The sequence below is a fragment of the Brassica napus genome, chromosome C1 (genome assembly GCF_020379485.1).
Source record: "Brassica napus cultivar Da-Ae chromosome C1, Da-Ae, whole genome shotgun sequence".
In the NCBI taxonomy this organism is placed as follows: Eukaryota; Viridiplantae; Streptophyta; class Magnoliopsida; order Brassicales; family Brassicaceae; genus Brassica; species Brassica napus.
In genome coordinates this window covers 23,970,378-23,988,570 of record NC_063444.1, presented here as the reverse complement: position 1 = coordinate 23,988,570, position 18,193 = coordinate 23,970,378, and the positions used below count along the sequence as shown (strand labels likewise).

At 36.0% G+C, this 18,193-nt stretch overlaps 1 protein-coding gene across 1 annotated transcript; it reads right to left on the bottom strand.

The window, feature by feature from the left end:
• Nucleotides 1-15,016: 15,016 nt before the first annotated feature.
• Nucleotides 15,017-16,260, bottom strand: LOC106374680. The gene has a single exon (XM_013814655.3). It carries the CDS (start codon nt 16,255-16,257, stop codon nt 15,271-15,273), a length of 987 nt encoding a protein of 328 aa, XP_013670109.2. The 5' UTR covers nt 16,258-16,260; the 3' UTR covers nt 15,017-15,270.
• Between the last annotated feature and the right edge of the window lie 1,933 nt (nt 16,261-18,193).

Sequence of the window (18,193 nt, the reverse complement as noted above, 5' to 3'; positions counted from 1 at the left end):
CTCTTAACAGCTTCTCATGTCTGAACAACCTGCATCTCCAGCTTCTTCACATGAGTGCTCAAAGTCTCAAACTTTGTGTTCAGGTTGGTGTAGACAGAATCTATCTTCCCATTGAAGTCCACTGGCATGCGCTGATGTCCCTCAAAAACCCTATCAAGCATCTCTTCAATCTTGCTCTCTTGAGTAGGTGGTGGTGGCTTCTGGTAGTAGGAGTTTCCATAGCCCATATTGTTGTTGTAGTTGTTGCTGTAGGGTTTCTGGTGCTGTGAACCTTGGTTGAAATTGCTTCTATTTCCATAAGAATTTTTGTTTCCACCCTGGTTTCCAGATCCTTGGAATCCAGTTCCACCAATGAAGTTCACATCTTCTTCTACCTCTGCTATACCCTCTATGTCTACAGCCTCTGCATCCTCAACCAAGCAGACCTGCTTCCTGAGAAGCTTGTGAACACTGTCCAGCTTTTCCCTCACTTCATCCATCTGATCATTCCCAAGAATGGTGGGGGATTTCTTCCTCTCAAAATCAGTGTTCTTGGTGCTGCTGTTGGATGCTAAGTTCTCAATAACTTTCACTGCCTCCTCTGGATTCCTGGTGTTGAAGTTCCCATTGCTGGAAGCATCAAGAGCCATCTGATACTGCACCGCGATGCCTCTGTAGAAAGTACTGAGCAGTTGTACTTCATTGAATCCATGGTGTGGACAGTTTCTCTGATAAGACTTGAATCTGATCCAGGAGCTTCTGAATGACTATGCAGGCTCCTGAGTGAATGTAGCAATCTTGCTCCTCAAGTCTTCAGCACGCGCCTCATCAAAGAAGTTGCATAAGAATGCATTCTTGATGTCGCTCCAGGATGTGAGAGCTCCTGGTGGTAACTGCTTAAGCTAATGCGAAGCATCTCCAGCAAGTGAGTACTTGAAGAGCTTGCATAGGAGGTAGTTTTCAGAGACTCCCTCGACTTTAAAAGCAGATATAAGATCCTCGAACCTCTCCAGATGGTACATAGGATGCTCGTGAGATAACCCATAGTAGGGTGTCTGTCCCACGAGTGTGTAGTACTGCGGCTTCAATTCAAAATTCTCCCTCTGAATAGTTGGAGGACGAATGGCTGATATGTTGGTGTAGAACTGATCTGGACGGTTGTAGTCAACCAACGTTCTGGGTCGAGCAGCCTCATCTACAGGTAGAGTGGTTCATGTAGCATCAGTATCAGACTCAAGGATTGCAGCCCCATGTGCATTTATCTTCTGACCTGCTGCATTACGCAGATGACCTTCCTGGTCATGCAGGTCTCCCCTCTCATCACGTACAAGAATCAAAGTCGCAACCATGTCTCGCGGCTCAGTATCGATCGATGTTCGGACTGAAGTATCGATCGATGTCGGATGGAAGATGTCGGTCGACGGAAGATGAGTGTCTTCGGTCGATGGTGGTGAGCGAGTGTAGGTCGACGAGACTAGTGTTTGGGTCGACGGTGGCTGACGAAAATCGAGCGACGAACAGGTGTTGTTGTCGATTGATGAGGAACATATTTCTTTGCGGATTGAACGTTCCAAGCTTTGATGATCTGATGAGAATAGCAGCTGAGTTTCCTTATTGCTTCTGGTACTGCTGGGCATGTACCTGAAAAGCCAAGAAAAAAAAATTTGTGTCAGAAAGTGGTTTTAAACTTAACAAGATTAAATCTATAAGGCGATCAAAGTCCCCGGCAACGGCGCCAAATTTGATATCACTCAAATTACCCTAAGGAGTGAATTACTCTCTCAAATAAGAGGTTCAGATGTAGTACTTAGGGATCGAATCCACAAGGAGCTAGGGAATCTAATAAATCTAATCAGATTTGTTAAGCTAGTTTGTTTAATGTTTTTAATTTAAAGTTGCAAGTTTTGTGAGCAAGTAATTGCTCGATTGATTGGTTGGGGGTTTTGGTGCTTAAAAGGAAATAGTTAGACTTAGAGTTTATATTCAGGAAATTTGGAATTATAATCCTATAGATGCTTAACAAGTTGCATGCATGATATCATAGAGCTCAACACTTAATAACAAACCCTTAGGCATTCGTTTTCTAGGTTTTTCTATTGACCAGTGTCAGATTGATTATTCTATAGGAATATCGATCGATACACTTGTTGAAACGTCGACCGATTATTCGATAGGAATATCGATTGACGCGCTTGGTCAAGCATTAATGCACGAGTTGAATATGCTCGCTAAGGTTACTAGATCAGCTCTCGCTTATTATAGCAAGTCTTAGCTCAGTTAGAATGGTTTCAGGATGAGATGAAAGTTATCACTTAAATCTAACAATCCTAGGACAACTTCTAGGTAGCCAATCTAGAATGAGACATTAATGACAATCCTAAAGATTAATATCACAACTTAGCAATCTATAGTTGGGGCTAATCCCTCATAACCTATCTAAACCGTAAGATCTAACAATAGAACTACTCAGACATGGCTAAGCAATTCATAACAGCAATAAGATATAAAAACTGCATTGATAAATAGATAGATATCAATGGAGTTCCAATCACAAATCTCTTTGGATCTTCTCTTCAATCTACTAAAAATTCTAGAAAACCTTTTGCTGTCTAAAACAATAAAACAAGAAAGCACACTTTGCCTCTAACATGTTGGCAAAGCTTATATAATTAGGTTAAAACTCGTCAGGGGTAATCTTGTAGATTGGTGAAGACTTGGGCTCTAAGTCGGCCGTGACCAAACGGGCTTTCTGCGTGCTTCGCTCTAGATCGATGTCAAGATGTGAACATCGATCGATTATTCCTCTTCAATATCGACCACTGGTCGAGCTTGATGGTCATCTCGGGTGCTTACTCCAAATATCTCCAAAATGCTCCAAAATCATCATTTTTCTCCAAATCACTTCTGATCCTATAAATATTCTAAATAGACTCTATAATGTATAATTAATAGTTAAAACACTTATAAACCATGGATAAAAGTGGGTCAAATCCATGGTCTATCAATCATCCAAACTAGAAACCTGAGCTATATAAATCTTCAAACTCCGATACATAATCAGCTACGAAACTGGTTTGCCTGATAGAAAACAGTCGGGTACTAGGCTCATCCCCAATAGGTTCAGAGAAACGCACGAACAAGCTCTTTTTAAATTCCTTCCAACTCTGAAAACCCCCACGACGCATCACCCAGGCGAACCACTTCTTCAAAGCACCTTTCAAGCATAACGGAACTAGATCCAATCTCGCTTCCTCATCATACCTTCCCAATTCGTAAAAATACTCCACATCCGTTAGCCATTCCGAAATTCTAGTACCAACGCATAATGGCATCTCACTTTTCTTCAACATATTCTCACGTTTGTCTAGATTCAAATTATCCTCACGAAACACCAGTGGAGAATGCTCACGAACTCGTTCGAAATGGGAAGTCCATACCTGCGATTGAGACTACGCGAGCACCGGATCACGTAACGGCGTCTGAATCGGTGATCGACAATCGTTCGGACTTGGTAAACGTTGTCGCGGCACCGGTAGTAGGACAGAGGACTTATCGCGATGCCAGCGGACCAATTTACGATGTCTTCGTCGCTGACGTTCGTCAAGCAGGCCACGTGGATTGGCCAGGGTCTTCTTCGAATCGATCACCGGTTGCTTTCCCAACGCCTTAAGCACCGAATCAAGCTTCGAATCCATCGAAGACAACTTCGTATCCAGCGAATCAACTCGAGATTCAAGCGAATCGAATCGGTCATCCTTCAACTTCGCATCTTCATCCAGCTTCCCGTACGCTCCCATCAAAAACGTCACCTGACCTTGGATCTACTTCGTCGGATCCACCGAAACATTAGAGTAGCCAGAATTCAAAGACATCGTCGCGATTTGAGAAGATCGAACTGTTTCAACGCACCAATGATAGAATTTGTAAATGAAAGATTTGTAAAAGGAAGTACTCGTTTATTGAAATGGAAATAGCTTTGCAATGTTCAGATGTGATCTCTATCTCATAGCGATATCAATCATCATCTACGATCTCATAGCGATCGTGAAGAGACTCATAGCGTCTACTCTCAACACACAAAGCATAAAAGAAACTATAACGACTCTATTCCTTATTTAATACTCCATCTCGAGCTTCATGAGCTGAGTAGACTCTAACTGCTAGGCATCCGCTTCATTCAGAGTCTTCTCGCTTTCTGCCATCTCACCAATTTCCTCAATAAGAATGCATCACTCGGATCAGCCACGTCATCTAACTCCTCATTCGTAAACTTCTTTCCCCTCCTAAACTAAAAACGTTGGTACTTATGAGTCCTCCTCAATGTCTTTGAAGTTTGTTTGTCTGAGCTCCTCGGCGTACTTCACTTCGTCTCGAGCAAGCAAATCCATTACTTCTGATAGAACAAACAGACCCTTCGAAGCTAGTTTCTCGAGGCACTTCTCCGTACTGGAAGCTTGACCGAGCAAGAGACGCTTGTTTTGCCCGACCTCCTGATTAGAGATGTATTCACAAAACCTCTTAAAGTGGGCGGCACATTTGGCCGACATCGCGGTTCCAACACGTTTCCTCATCGAAGCAACCTCTTTGTCCCGTGACCTTCTCAGCATGTCCCATCTCTTTTTTGGCCTTGCGATATTTCTTTGTCTTCTCCTGCCTCTTCTATCTTACGAAGACGAGGCAATACGCACGCCATTTTGTTCTTGTAGTCCGCCACCATCACATTCATGTAAGCCACATTCATCATCTGAGTCAAGCTCGTCACCGGTTTCAAGGGTGTTGATGGTCTCCTCGTCGCCAGACTCAAGCTCGTCACTGGATTCAAGCTCACCGTTTGTCTCATCATGGATTCAAGTTCATTGCCAGTCTTGTCACTAGATACAAGCTCAATGCTATTCTCCAGCTTGACGTTTAGATTATATTTGTTATATTTTTTATTAGTTTTATTATTTTTTGACTAATTAATATACAATAATAAAATATATTTTTTTGTTTTTTAAATATAGTCACGTAACAGTAAAGAATTTAAACGTGACTAGAAGTCCACGAAATTGCATGTGTCAATATTGTGACAAATTAGCCACGAAATATGTGCCAAAATCGTGTCTACCAAAATTGTCAAAAATACTATTTTCAAAGTACCACTTTTTATGTTTACACTAAACTTTTACCATCATCTTTAATGAAACGTAAAAGACATTTATAACCTTTTGATTAACTTTAACAAAAAAAAACAGTTAACTAATCTAAACTTAAAACATCAATTCTAAACCCTAAATCATCAACTCTAAATTCTATACCATGAAACATCAACTCCAAATCTTATACCATGAAACATCAACTCTAAACCCAAAACCCCGAAACATCAACTCTAAACTCTAAACCCTAAACCTTCAAATCTAAACCCTAAAACATCAACTCAACCCTAAATGTAAACCCTAAACCCTAAACCCTATATTTTCTCTGAAATTCGAACCCTAAACCCTAAAACCCTAAACCTTAAAATCTAAACCCTAAAACATCAACTCTAAACCCTAAACGTAAACCCTAAATCCTAAAACCCTAAACTTTCAAATCTAAACCCTAAAACATCAACTCTAGAGTTTCAGGGTTTAGGGTTTAGGATTTAGGGTTTAGAGTTTAGGGTTTAGGATTTAGGGTTTATAGTTGAAGGTTTAGAGTTTAGAGTTGATGTTTTAGGGTTTAGGGTTTAGAGTTTACTTTTTAGGGTTTAGGGTTTATTGTTGATGTTTTAGGGTTTACAGTTGAAGTTTAGAGTTTATGGTTTAGAGTTGATGTTTTAGCGTTTAGAGTTGAAGGTTTGAGTTTAGGGTTTAGAGTTGATGTTTCGGGTTTAAGGTTTAGAGTTGATGTTTCGGAGTTTAGGGTTCGTATTTCAGAAAAAAATAGGGTTTAGGATTCATGGTTTCGGGTTTAGGGTTCGTATTTAAAAAAAAAATAGGTTTTAGGATTGATGGTTTAGGGTTTAGAGTTGAGTTTTAGGGTTTAAGGTTTGAATTTCGAAAAAGTATAATTCGAAAAAAAATTTAAAAAAATATTTTTTATTTTTTAGATTTTATTTATTATATATATAATGAACAAGGGTATAAGAGTCTTTTGCGACTTAATGAAGAAGATATTTTTGAAAATGTCCCTTAAATGGTGGTAAAAATGAAAAGTGGTAGCATGAAAGTGGTAAACATGTAATTTCCCCATTTAAGTATCCCCTAAACTATATTTGCGAAGTGATTTTGCCACATGTCGTCTCTATAATCAATTTAACAAAACAAATATGACTTGGCTACTAAAATTGATGACATGACTTCTAGAAAAATATGACATGGATAATTTCATTTAATGTTGATTTATATTTTTGGTAAAATTATTAAAATATGGTAATAATTCATATATTACATTCAATATTGATATTTCTTTTTGGTAAACTTTTTTTTAAATATGGTAATAACTCATACATCATCTATAAAATAAATATATTCATATATAACATTTCAAATTTCGAAATATTATTATTTTGTGTAATTATACAATTTTTATTGCTAAAGCTTTCAAAAATTTCTACAATTTTTAAAAAATTTAAATATATAATCGTAAGATCATTAATTTTTTATATATCTACAAATTTTATAAATATTGTTTAGGCTAAATTTTTGATAATTATACAATTTTATATCATTTTTATTAGTTTTATACAAATTGATTTAATATATATAAATCTATATTAAATATTAGTAAGAAAACAATAAAATCTATAATATTTAATAAAATTTATTTTTAAATATAAGTTAGATTTAAAAAATTACTTACTGCACAAAGTGCAGAAAAAAAACCTAGTTTAGTCATGAAATAGTCACGGGAAAATGGTCACAATCGTATAGACACAATTTTTTTCATGACTTTTTGTGACTAGCAACGTAAATTTGTGACTACACAATTTTTCTACTTACGAAAGCATCAATACTATTAAATTAGAAACATATTCGATTGATATTAGTTCAGTCCAAATTTAAAAAAAAACAGAGCATTTAAATATAACTGCTTATATGCGTAAATAAACATAACTGTTTAACCTAAAATCTAACGTTAAATAATATGGCATCTAAATAACAAGGCAGTTCATAACCACTAAAGTCCTATATTTTAGGACTACCAAGATAGCAACCGCCAAACCAAAATGTTGGAAAAACATTATTAATAAATTGATTAAATTCTAGATAACAAAAAAGAAAAACTTGACTTCTCTATTAAAAATTATACAAAACATATTTTAAAAATAATTAAACTAAAAAAAAAAAATTATCTATTGTTCAACCAGTGGTCAACCGATAACCGGATTCTGGGTTTTAGTGATTTTTTGGGATTTTATTAGGTTTTTAAATATTATTTTTTTACAAAACCCAAACCGAAATTATCTTAGGTCACCGGATTTACGGTTACACCCCGGATCCGGCTCGGATTTCAAAACACTGAGTATGAGACTTTGATTTTCGGGTCGATTCTGAGTCAGATTTTTTGGATAAGAATATTCTTGACTAATTATATTAGGTAACTACTAAAAAAAAAAAAATGTGTTGCAAACTTTAGAAATAAAGTTTAAAAATAGTTTCTGATATGCATATGACATAAGTATATAACTATGCAACTTGATATATTTAATATTGTTACCCAAAAAAAAAAAATTAAATTAATATTAATTACAAAAACACATGTTTTTAAATATCGGTTTTTCACAAAACCCAAATCGGTTATAGCTTGAGTCACCAGGTTTACCGGTTCAACTGCGGGTCTGGATCGTGTTCTAAAACACTGTAAAAACAAAAATTGAAAAATTAAGTTTTTCAAAAAAATTAAAACAAAAAATATACCCGCCCTTTCATCCTGCTATTCTCGATTTCCTTAAAAAGGGCGCTCAACCAACAAGAACAGTTCATGATATTTCAAAGAAGGCAGGGATTTTTACGGAATTAAGTCTCAATAAAACGAAATTGAATTAATGAACTAAGTATGCTCAAAACCCCGATTCAAGTAGTCATTTATTTGGTACCTCCCAAGGATCAGGAACTGCCATTCTAACCCTTCTTGGGGGATTCCATCCACAAACGCAAAGTTTATGGCTAAAAGATCAACTCGCTCACTTGTTCACCAATTCTTTCCCACTACAAACTTTTGAGAAGTTTATGTCCAAGCTAGGTGTTCAAAATTCTGTATCATCAACTTGCGGAAGATATTGGGTTTAGGATATATGTCAAGAAAATCTTTTTTTTTTATAAGCCCTATCGGCTGATCCGGTCGGCTCCGAGAGGATCGCACTTAGTGCTACAAATTGGACTAGCCCGAAAGTGTACCACACTGCTTGACCCGAGTTTGGAATACCTTTCAAGAAAATCTTTTAGATACGATTATTGAATATGATCCTTGTTTTAACTGTATCTCAACTATTCTTTTTTTTTTATTAACGCTGGATAATTATGCTACTACAACTATGAGAAATATTACAGATGATTCTACAGCTGACAATTCTACCTGTTGTATAATGATTCTAACCGTTGTATGATGATTCTAACGTATCTCAACTATTCAACTTAAAAATTTCTACCATTATATAAAAATAAAACGTGGGGAGAGTATTAGTGAACAAGGGAGTAAGTTGATCCTTGATTGATATATGCTTTCATTAATGGGAAAAAAAAGATGTAGTCATGTAAATTTTCGTGGTTAAGACCTCAATTTCGTAGAAAAGATTTTGTTCGCTTCGATATTTTCTTTTATCAAAAAAGAAATCATTGATGTGTATATTGTACAGCATTGTATAATGAGATATACGAAATACTCAGATCTCAACCTATATAAGAATAATCGATTGGATAAAAACCCTAAAAACACTAGCCATATATTTGTAAATCGTTACGCTGTTGAACATTTTAGATTTTCGTCTTTTTTATTGTCGTAAGACCATCTACGATAGGGAGTATTAAAAAATGAGTTTCAACTGTTAAAACCTTTCCGATGAAAGTGTTAATATATTGTGTCAACTGTTGTAAAGTTTAAACTATTGAAAAATAAAAATTATGGTCCAGCGCCGCCGTGGAACTATTTTTACAAGTTTATTGGGGAGAGTAAAAATTAAGTATGTGTGAATAGAATTTTATAAGCCTATTGGGCTGAGTAAAAAAATTAATCTAATGTGAAGTAAATGTTGTACTTTATACGGAGAAAGTCCATCACATTTGCCAACCCATGGTTTAAGTAAAATGATGGAAAAGCTTTTTACTAAGTTGATGACTAATCTAAGTCTATTTGGTGACAAATGGCTTAAACTAAATAAACTTGGTGATTAATCTAACTTAGTGAACAAGATATGCAACCGAGTGACAAATGGCAAATGCTAAAGCTCACTTGGTGTCTAACTTTGATGACTTAGTAACAAGTGTCAAAAGCTTAAGCAAACTCAATGACACATGTCAAGTTACTTTATGACTAAGCTTTGTGAATCTCTCCTATAAATAGACATCTTACCTCTCCATTAGAAATACACTCATACAGTTAAAAACTCACAAATTCATGCATAAGCTTCCACATACAAAAGTTCCAGCAATACCTCTAGTCTTTCAAAATAAGTTTCGAGAGTATAGCGTGGTTGTTGGTTCGCAAATTCTGTTTTGGGTGAAGCAAAACAGTCTCACGTGGTGTAGCCCAGCATATGCGTGTGGGGGGGGGGGGGGAACTCTTCTCTCCATAAATGAAATCCTCAACAAAATACCTCATAAGGTATATGGCAAAATGCCAAATGAACTTTGGAAAGTTAATGTACCTTCGTACAAATACATCAAAGTGTGGGGGTGCCTAGCAAAAGCGGCAGTGACACCTCCTAAAAAGGTCACAATTGGACCAAAAATTGTGGATTGTATATTCATCAGTTATGCACGCAACAGTAGTGCATATAGGTTTTTCATTCATATATTATACCGTACATTAATGTCAATACAATCATGGAATCAAAGACTGCTTCATTCTTTGAAAATATAGTTCCATGTAAGGATAAAAATATCCAAAACGAACTCGTGAAGAAATAGATGCGGTGACCTCGGTTAATGAGGCAAGTACTTCTTGCACTTCTATAATCGAAGCAGAAGAAATGAGAGACGAACCTATATGAAGCAAAATAGCTCGTAAGGAAAAGTCATATGGTGAAGATTTTATAATGGTAGTTCTCACTGAGAATGAGCCAAAATCTTACGCTGAAGCCATGTCTACACCTGACACACCTTTTTGGAGAGAAGCAGCAAATGGTGAAATAGATTCTATAATGAAAAACCATACCTACGAGTTAACAGAGTTACCTCAAGGGTTCAAAGCACTAGGGTGTAGATGGCTAATGAAAACCAAGTTGAAACTTTATGGCTCAATTGATAAGTACAAGGCAAGACTTGTGGTGTAAGAAAACATACAAAAAGAATGTGTAGATTTCTTTGACACCTATTCTCATATGATGAAAATAACTTCAATCAGAATATTGATTGTAATTGCAGCATTAAGAGACTTGGAAATCCATCAAATGGATGTTTAAACTGCCTTTCTAAACGGATATTTAGAAGAGGAGATATACATGAAGCAACCCGAAGGATTCATTGTCCAGGGTCAAGAGCACAAAGTCTGTTGACTTGTGAAGTCATTGTATGGGCTCAAGCAAGCACCGAAATAATGACATGAAAAGTTTGACACTGTAATGATGTCAAACGGATTCAGCATCAATGAATATGATAAATGCATCTATTTCAAATGTACTCCTAGCGGATATGTTTTGTTGTGTTTGTACGTTGATGATATGCTCATCATTGGCAAGAGCAAAGAGATCATCCAACGAACCAAAAACATGCTTCATAGTCGGTTTGACATGAAAGATATGAGTCTTTCGGATGTTATTCTCGGCATAAAATCACGAGAACTCCTGATGGGATAATTTTATCTCAGGATCATTATGATGAAAAGATACTTGAGAAATTTTAAAATTACTCAAGTGGAATTGCAAAACTCCACTAGGCACTCAACTGCACGTAACTAAAAACGCAAACGAGTCAGTGTCGCAAGTGGAGTATGGAAGGATCATTGGAAGACTAATGTGCTTAACCAATTGTACACGACCTGATTTAGCGCATGTGGTAAACATATTAAGTCGCTATACAAGCAATCCATGTCATATACACTGGAAAGCCATAACAAGGGTATTGAATTATTTACGATACACCAAAAGTTATGGGTTGCACTATGGTAAAGAACCAAGAGTCTTAAAAGGATACAGTGATGTAAACTGGATATCTGATTCTAAGAACTCGAAATCCACAAGTGGATATGTGTTTACACTTGGAGGTGCAGTGATATCTTGAAAATCTTCCAAACAAACAGTATTGGCCATATCCACAATGGAATCTGAGTTTATTGCTTCAGACAAAGCATCTGAAGAAGCAGAATGGCTTCGTAATTTGTTGGAAAATATTCCAATGTGGGAGAAACCAGTCCCACCTCTACGCATACATTGGCGATTGTCAGTCGGCTATAGCTTGGGCACTGAATACTCTCTATAATGGCAAGTTGCGACACATAAAATGACGTCATAAGACCATTAGACACTTGATCTCAAACGATGTAATATCTGTGGACTATATAAAGTCAATTGATAACTTTGCGGATCCATTTACTAAAGGTTTATCGAGAGATCAAGTTTTAAAATCATCTAAAAGAATGAGTTTATTGCCTACGACTAAGGATGTTTGATGGAAACCCCACCAACAAGACTGAAAATCTCAAGAAATTGGTTCAAGGGGAAAACTAAATCAAACAATATCCGATAAAAGCACTGAAACCTGCTCATATCCCAAGATGATAACAGTGCTCATATAAGTAAAAGGTTAAGCATTGACTTTTAATGAGATAAGACTATGACCTTCATATGCATGTATATAAAGTATAATAGGGTACTTTATTGTGTTTATGACAGATTCACATGTCAATCACCTAGTGAGTGTGAAATGGAGCCGTTTCTAGGAGGTAATCATGCTACAACCTCCAACTTCACTCATGAAATACCAGGCAAGTTCACGGCCAAAATGAACACAAACATGAGAACTTAACACCACTAGAAAACGCAGCGGTGTTAATATATGTTGACTTGGTTTAATTACATAAACTTTCAGGTGGTTCAAGACATCAAGTTCACCACCAGAAAAGTAAATTCGACAAATACTAACAATGAGTAGTTCAAGGTTGGAAAATGCTACTACATCACATACAATTATTTTTTTCGCTTATACTGTCATAAAGCCAGTCTGTCTTGTCCTAGTAAAGTCTAGTCAGTCGAGTTTGTATAAGTTTTTTTCGAGTCTTGCATATGTTTAAATTACTTATATTCATGTGGGGGATTGTAACTATTTTTACAAGCTTATTGGACTGAGTAAAAATTAAGTATGTGTGAATAGAATTTTACAAGCATATTGGGCTGAGTAAAAGATCTAATATATTGTGAAGTAAATATTGTACTTTCTATGCAGAAAGTCCATCATATTTTCAAGCCCATGGGCTGAGTAAAATGATGAAAAAGCATTTTACTAAGTTGATGACTAATCTAAGTTTATTTGGTGACAAACGGCTTAAGCTAAATAAACTTGGTGACTAATCTAACTTAGTGACCAAGCTATGCAACCTAGTGACAAATGGCAAATGATAAAGCGCACTTGGTGTCTAACCTTAGATGACTTAGTAACAAGTGTCAAAAGCTTAAGCAAACTCAATGACTCATGTCAAGTTGTTTTATGACTAAGCTTTGTGTATCTGTCCTATAAATAGACATCTTATCTCTCCATTAAAGATATACTCTCATGCACTTGAGAACTCACAAAGTCATACATAAGCTTCCACATACAAAAGTTCCAGCAATACTTCTAATCTTTCAAACTAAGTCTCGAGAGTATAGTGTGGTAGTTGATTCGCAGATTCTTTTTTGGGTGAAGCAAAACAGTCTCACGTGGTTTTATCCGGGGACTCAAAATCGTACAGAGACTTGTCTCACGTACGGGCGATTTATTAAGTTAAGCAAAGTGAACATATCACGACTCCACGTATTCGTCTATTTTCATATCGTTTTTCAAACGTTTTACCGCTTTATATTATCGTTATCAGCTCAATTTGTTTCGTAATTTTCAATCTGGATTCTCGCGTCCTAATAAATATCGTTTCATGATTCGGCAAAAAAATTATCATTTGATGTGCAGATTTCATTTGATTTTTATTTTCACCCAATAATTCGAAAGTATTTATTATATAATAAATCTTTTTAAAAAAATATCAAAATTATATCAAAATTCAAGACTTTTTATCTGTAAATAGATACTACTATCATTTCATTTGGATACAAAAAAATGTCATTTTTTATTATAATCAACAATTTTAGTATTTTAATTTTTTTTTGTTAATTGGATCCCAATAATAATTTTTATATGTTATTTTAGTTTTCATGTTAATTATAATCAAATTATTAATATGTAATTATTATGATGTAAAAGATGATTATATAAATTGAAAATAGTAAGGTAAGATGTTGAATTTATAAAACAAATTACTATAGAAGATTAAAATGAAATGAATGTTGAATAAATGATATGGAAAAGAGAAAGAGAAAATAACGTGAAATGCTTTAAAAAAAAATCAATTAGCTAAAAACTCACAAAGAAGTTGGAAATCAAGTAAATACATATGATGTGATAAATTGTATGTCTACCAACAAAAATACCATGGTGTAGAATTTAGGATATTGAGTTAATTATGGAAAAAATTATGTATATGGGATGCAATTTCACTAAAAAAAAAGTTAAAAAATAATATTGATAATGAATCGAACGTTAAAACTACCGTACATAGTTTGTTTAATGGAGCTAGACTATTTAGTTTAATAAACAGGTGCGCATTGTTACCATTGGCACACGTGACATTTTTGCATTATTTCATATGGATGATAGGTGTCTCACGTAACATTGGATATCGCACTTTCTATCACAGGTGTAGAGTCTGTAGACTGTAGTACATTCAAACTGTAGTACAACTTTTATTCTTTACCCTCCTTTTTGTTTCGTTTGATCAACACGTCACCTTTTTATTGGGTTGTCACTCCGTTATATTCCTTGTTTGCTCAAAATGCGAGTGCCGACAAAACAATAAAAGATACAAAAAAAAAAAAAATCAGTTCGACTGAAAAGTATCTTCAAGAAAGTAACAAAAATAAATATTTTCACTATTTCAAATCATTTGTAGAAAAATTTGAGTTTTATGAATGGATTCAAGATCTCTCTCGAGACCATGATTATCCTTCGAACCCACTAAGGTTTCTAAAAAAAAAATTTGTTTGATTAAAATAAAAATTTAAAAAACGCACCAATCACGAATCATCATGTGTCAGTAGATTCCGCGAACAGTTCAAGAAAAAGACCAAAATCGGTCCTTATTTGGTGTTTTATGTGACCAATTTTTATGTTTCTAAGAGATCCACGCAATATTTTTTTCTAAAAACTCTTTTAAAAACCTGCGATAATCATGTCCTTGTAATCCATCGACATGACAGCTGTATTATTTAATAACGGAAATAGCATTTGGTCAAAGAGGTCGGTTTAGATATCGGATTGAATGGTATCATTGAAATCGTTAAATAAGAGGGGGACATATACCTGTTGCTCAAAAAAAAAAAAAAAAGAGGGGGACATATACCAATCCAAGAATAGAAAACAGTTCAGTCATATTATACTGTACATCAGTGTTTCAAAACCGGTTCTGTACATTTATGAACTCTACATTTATTTGTAGCGATAGATAACGTACATTTCATGTTGTGGACCACTTTTGGATTTTGCATGGTTGGGCGGTGACGACCCTGCCGTGAAATATGAAACCGGGGATAAACGCATCTAATTTTTTTTTATGTTTCCACAATTACAATTTTTCCTTCATTAATTGTCTTTAAACAATAATTATCTCGGAATTTAGAACCAGAAATCCATTAATAAGAAGAAAAAGACCCTTTTTTACAATAACCCTAAACAAAATCTACTCGAGGAAAAGAAAATAAAAGAAGATGGAACATAAACGACATAACTATTATCTTGAAATAACTAGCTAGAAACTAAGTTTTGCAAATGCATATATTTTTCGAGGAGATCATACAATGCAACGATTGGGACCGTTTGTCGCTGATCGTTACTATACTGATCTTACGGTGTACATTTTCACTACCGGTCAAAGGCACAAAGCGGCCTTAACGTCAAGCCTCCAAGCGAAACCTCCATTGTCCATCCTCCAAGCGTCGCAAGGCACCGTGACGGAGCTTCTCTCACGATCTTGACACGTGAACTGTAGTTTCACCCTGCATGTGAAAGCCGGGTACGTTATCATCGGCCTATCCCTCATCACCAACCGTACGATAACGTGAAAACTATCGCCGCTCATATTCTCCGGTGAACCTTTTTCCTCCGGAATATTATCCCTCGCCATCTTTCTGTAAGCGTCGTTTGTCCACGTCACTCTACCTAAACAGTCCGATATGAAACCAGGACACGTGTCTCTCACAAGATTCATCTTCCTTTCTTCGTCAGACCTCCCTAGACCATAGCCGTCCATCCAGGCGTCCGTTACACGCTCCACCGTCATACAAGAAGAAATCACCACCTTCCTCCGCATAACATCCACCGTCTGGTAAGCCGGAGTAAACATCTCACCGTCGTCGCTGAAACTCAGCCAAAACGGACCGTGCTGCTTCTCCACCGACGGCACCGACACTTTAAGATCTGTAAAATCACCTTCATCCGGCGTCTCAGGCAACAGAGAAAGTGTCACCATAGTATGTCCGCCGTGACCGACAGATTTATCTGATTTTCTCCGCGGAGTGCACCTCCTGGCGTTACCACTATTCTCTTTCTGCTGACATTTCCTCTTTCTTCTTCCTCCTTTAAAGACATAGGGGCTTCCGCCACCGCTCTCTCCGCTGGATACGGGCTTTCCTCCGCTGCCGTCGCTAGTTGGTTTGGGAGCTATGGGACGAAACCGAAGCATGATGCGATCTGCTTTAGACAGATCGTAATGGTACGTTCCACCTCCACCGGCGTACCTTGCTATGCAACACCCTCCCCTACTGTCCATCGCTCTCTCTCTCTCCCGCTCTCTGTAGTTTGTATAGAAGAATGTTTGAGAATAAGCTAATAAGATTTTACTGGAAGTGAGGAACATTGAATCAATGGTTAAGGGTTTTATAACGTCTGTGAGCTGAACACGTGTTGAGTCTACACTCGTGCTTTGGTCTACAAGGATTGTGATCTATACACGTGTTGTAGCTATAAGCACCCTAGTGCTGGGTTTTGTTGGTCTTGAAGGGTTTTGGTTGGTTGCACATGGAAAGTTTTTTATTCTTCTCCCTACTTCGTTTCTTTTCTGCCTAAGTTATTCGTAATAAAAAGTTTATATTCTCCCTAGTAATAATAGTATCAGCGACATAGAATGATAAATGTGGCGCCGACAAAGAAAATGGAAAAATGTAAATCTGTATTTGCATTATTGCATTTATATACTTTCTAATCTTCTACTCCCTCCGTTTCATAATATAAGTAGTTTTAGCTAAAAACGCGAAGATTAAGAAAATTATTATGTTTTTAAAAAGTATTTTATAATAAATAGGTTAGATATAATTTAACCAATAAAAAATAAGTCTATTTAATTTGATTGGTCACACTGTATTCAATAAATATAAAAGTTACCTAAAATACGAAAACTACTTATATTTTAAAACAAAAATATTTTTCTAAAACTACTTACAATATGAAACGGAGGGAGTATAATAGTTTGAGCTTGGTTCGTGCTACGAGCTATCGTCTCGATAATGAAAATGAAACTACATTCATAGTTTCTTTAGTTATAATGGTAAACGTGGCTCATTATCGTTCTGGTAGAAACAAATATATATGAACCATAGGTTGTAAAACTCCTCGAGTGAAATAGCGTACTTTGTAAGGTTAAATATTCATTTGCCATCCGGGTGCCAAACCATCTGAGCACTAGGTCCAGTGTGAGTAGTAGATAATATACGATGGTGGAATTCCTTATTCACATTCGTTTTATGGATCAATTGCATGTTTCTAGATAAACAAGGTAACTTATTGATGTCAAAGAATATAATTATAAGAACACATTCTTGTTGAACATTTTGTATTTTGGATCAAGCTTTTTGTTATTTCAAAATATTTATTTAACTTACTTAGTTCATTAAAATAGTAGGCGATCACTAATTTTAGCACTTGCTTTCAAATGTTTTTAGATATTCATTTTATTGGAGCACCTCCATATGGATTTGAATATTTTAAGAATAACTGGTTAAGGAAAAAAAAAAAAAAAAAAGAGAATGAGATATCAATTCAAAAGTAAGCATTTATTATTATAACCCTATAAAATACCTTTTTCCGTCTTTCATACGTGTTATATTTAGTGGTAAAGGAATTCCAGCCGGAGCTTCCATCATGGGTTCGATTCTCTTTGGCCACCCATGGACGCCTTAAGTGGCAAGAAAACCCGAATTTCTATAGGCTTCTTGGTGATTAGTTTTTGGGCCTAAAAAGTTTTTGAGATCACACCAAAATTATCAAAAAAAAAAATTATATTTAATGGTTATAGTGCTTTAAAAATAATGAAATTTAGTTATATAATAAAAAGAGAATTAAAATATACATAAAATTGTTAAAAAACTATTTTCGGTATTTGTTTGTCCGATGAGGCTGCTCTTATACATATGGGACGGGTAATTAAAAGATTTATGTCTACGTTTTAGGATATTGATCACACAATCTAACTAGGGATGGCAATCAAGGACCTAGACCGCGGGCCTGATCCGTAAAAATTTGCTACGGAGCGGGATTGGGCTGCCATTTGGTAAGCCCGTAAAGATTTGCTGCGGGACTGGCTCAAAGCGGGACGGGCCGAAAGCGGGATGGGCTATAGGTTAACCTGCGGGATTTTGAAGACCCGCAACCCTAAGTCCCGATTTCTGCTTTCAACTAAAATATTGAGATAGAGAGAGAGAGAGAGAGAGAGAGAGAGAGAGAGAGAGAGAGAGAGAGAGAGAGAGAGAGAGAGAGAGAGAGAGAGAGAGAGAGAGAGAGGGCGATTCGACGTTATG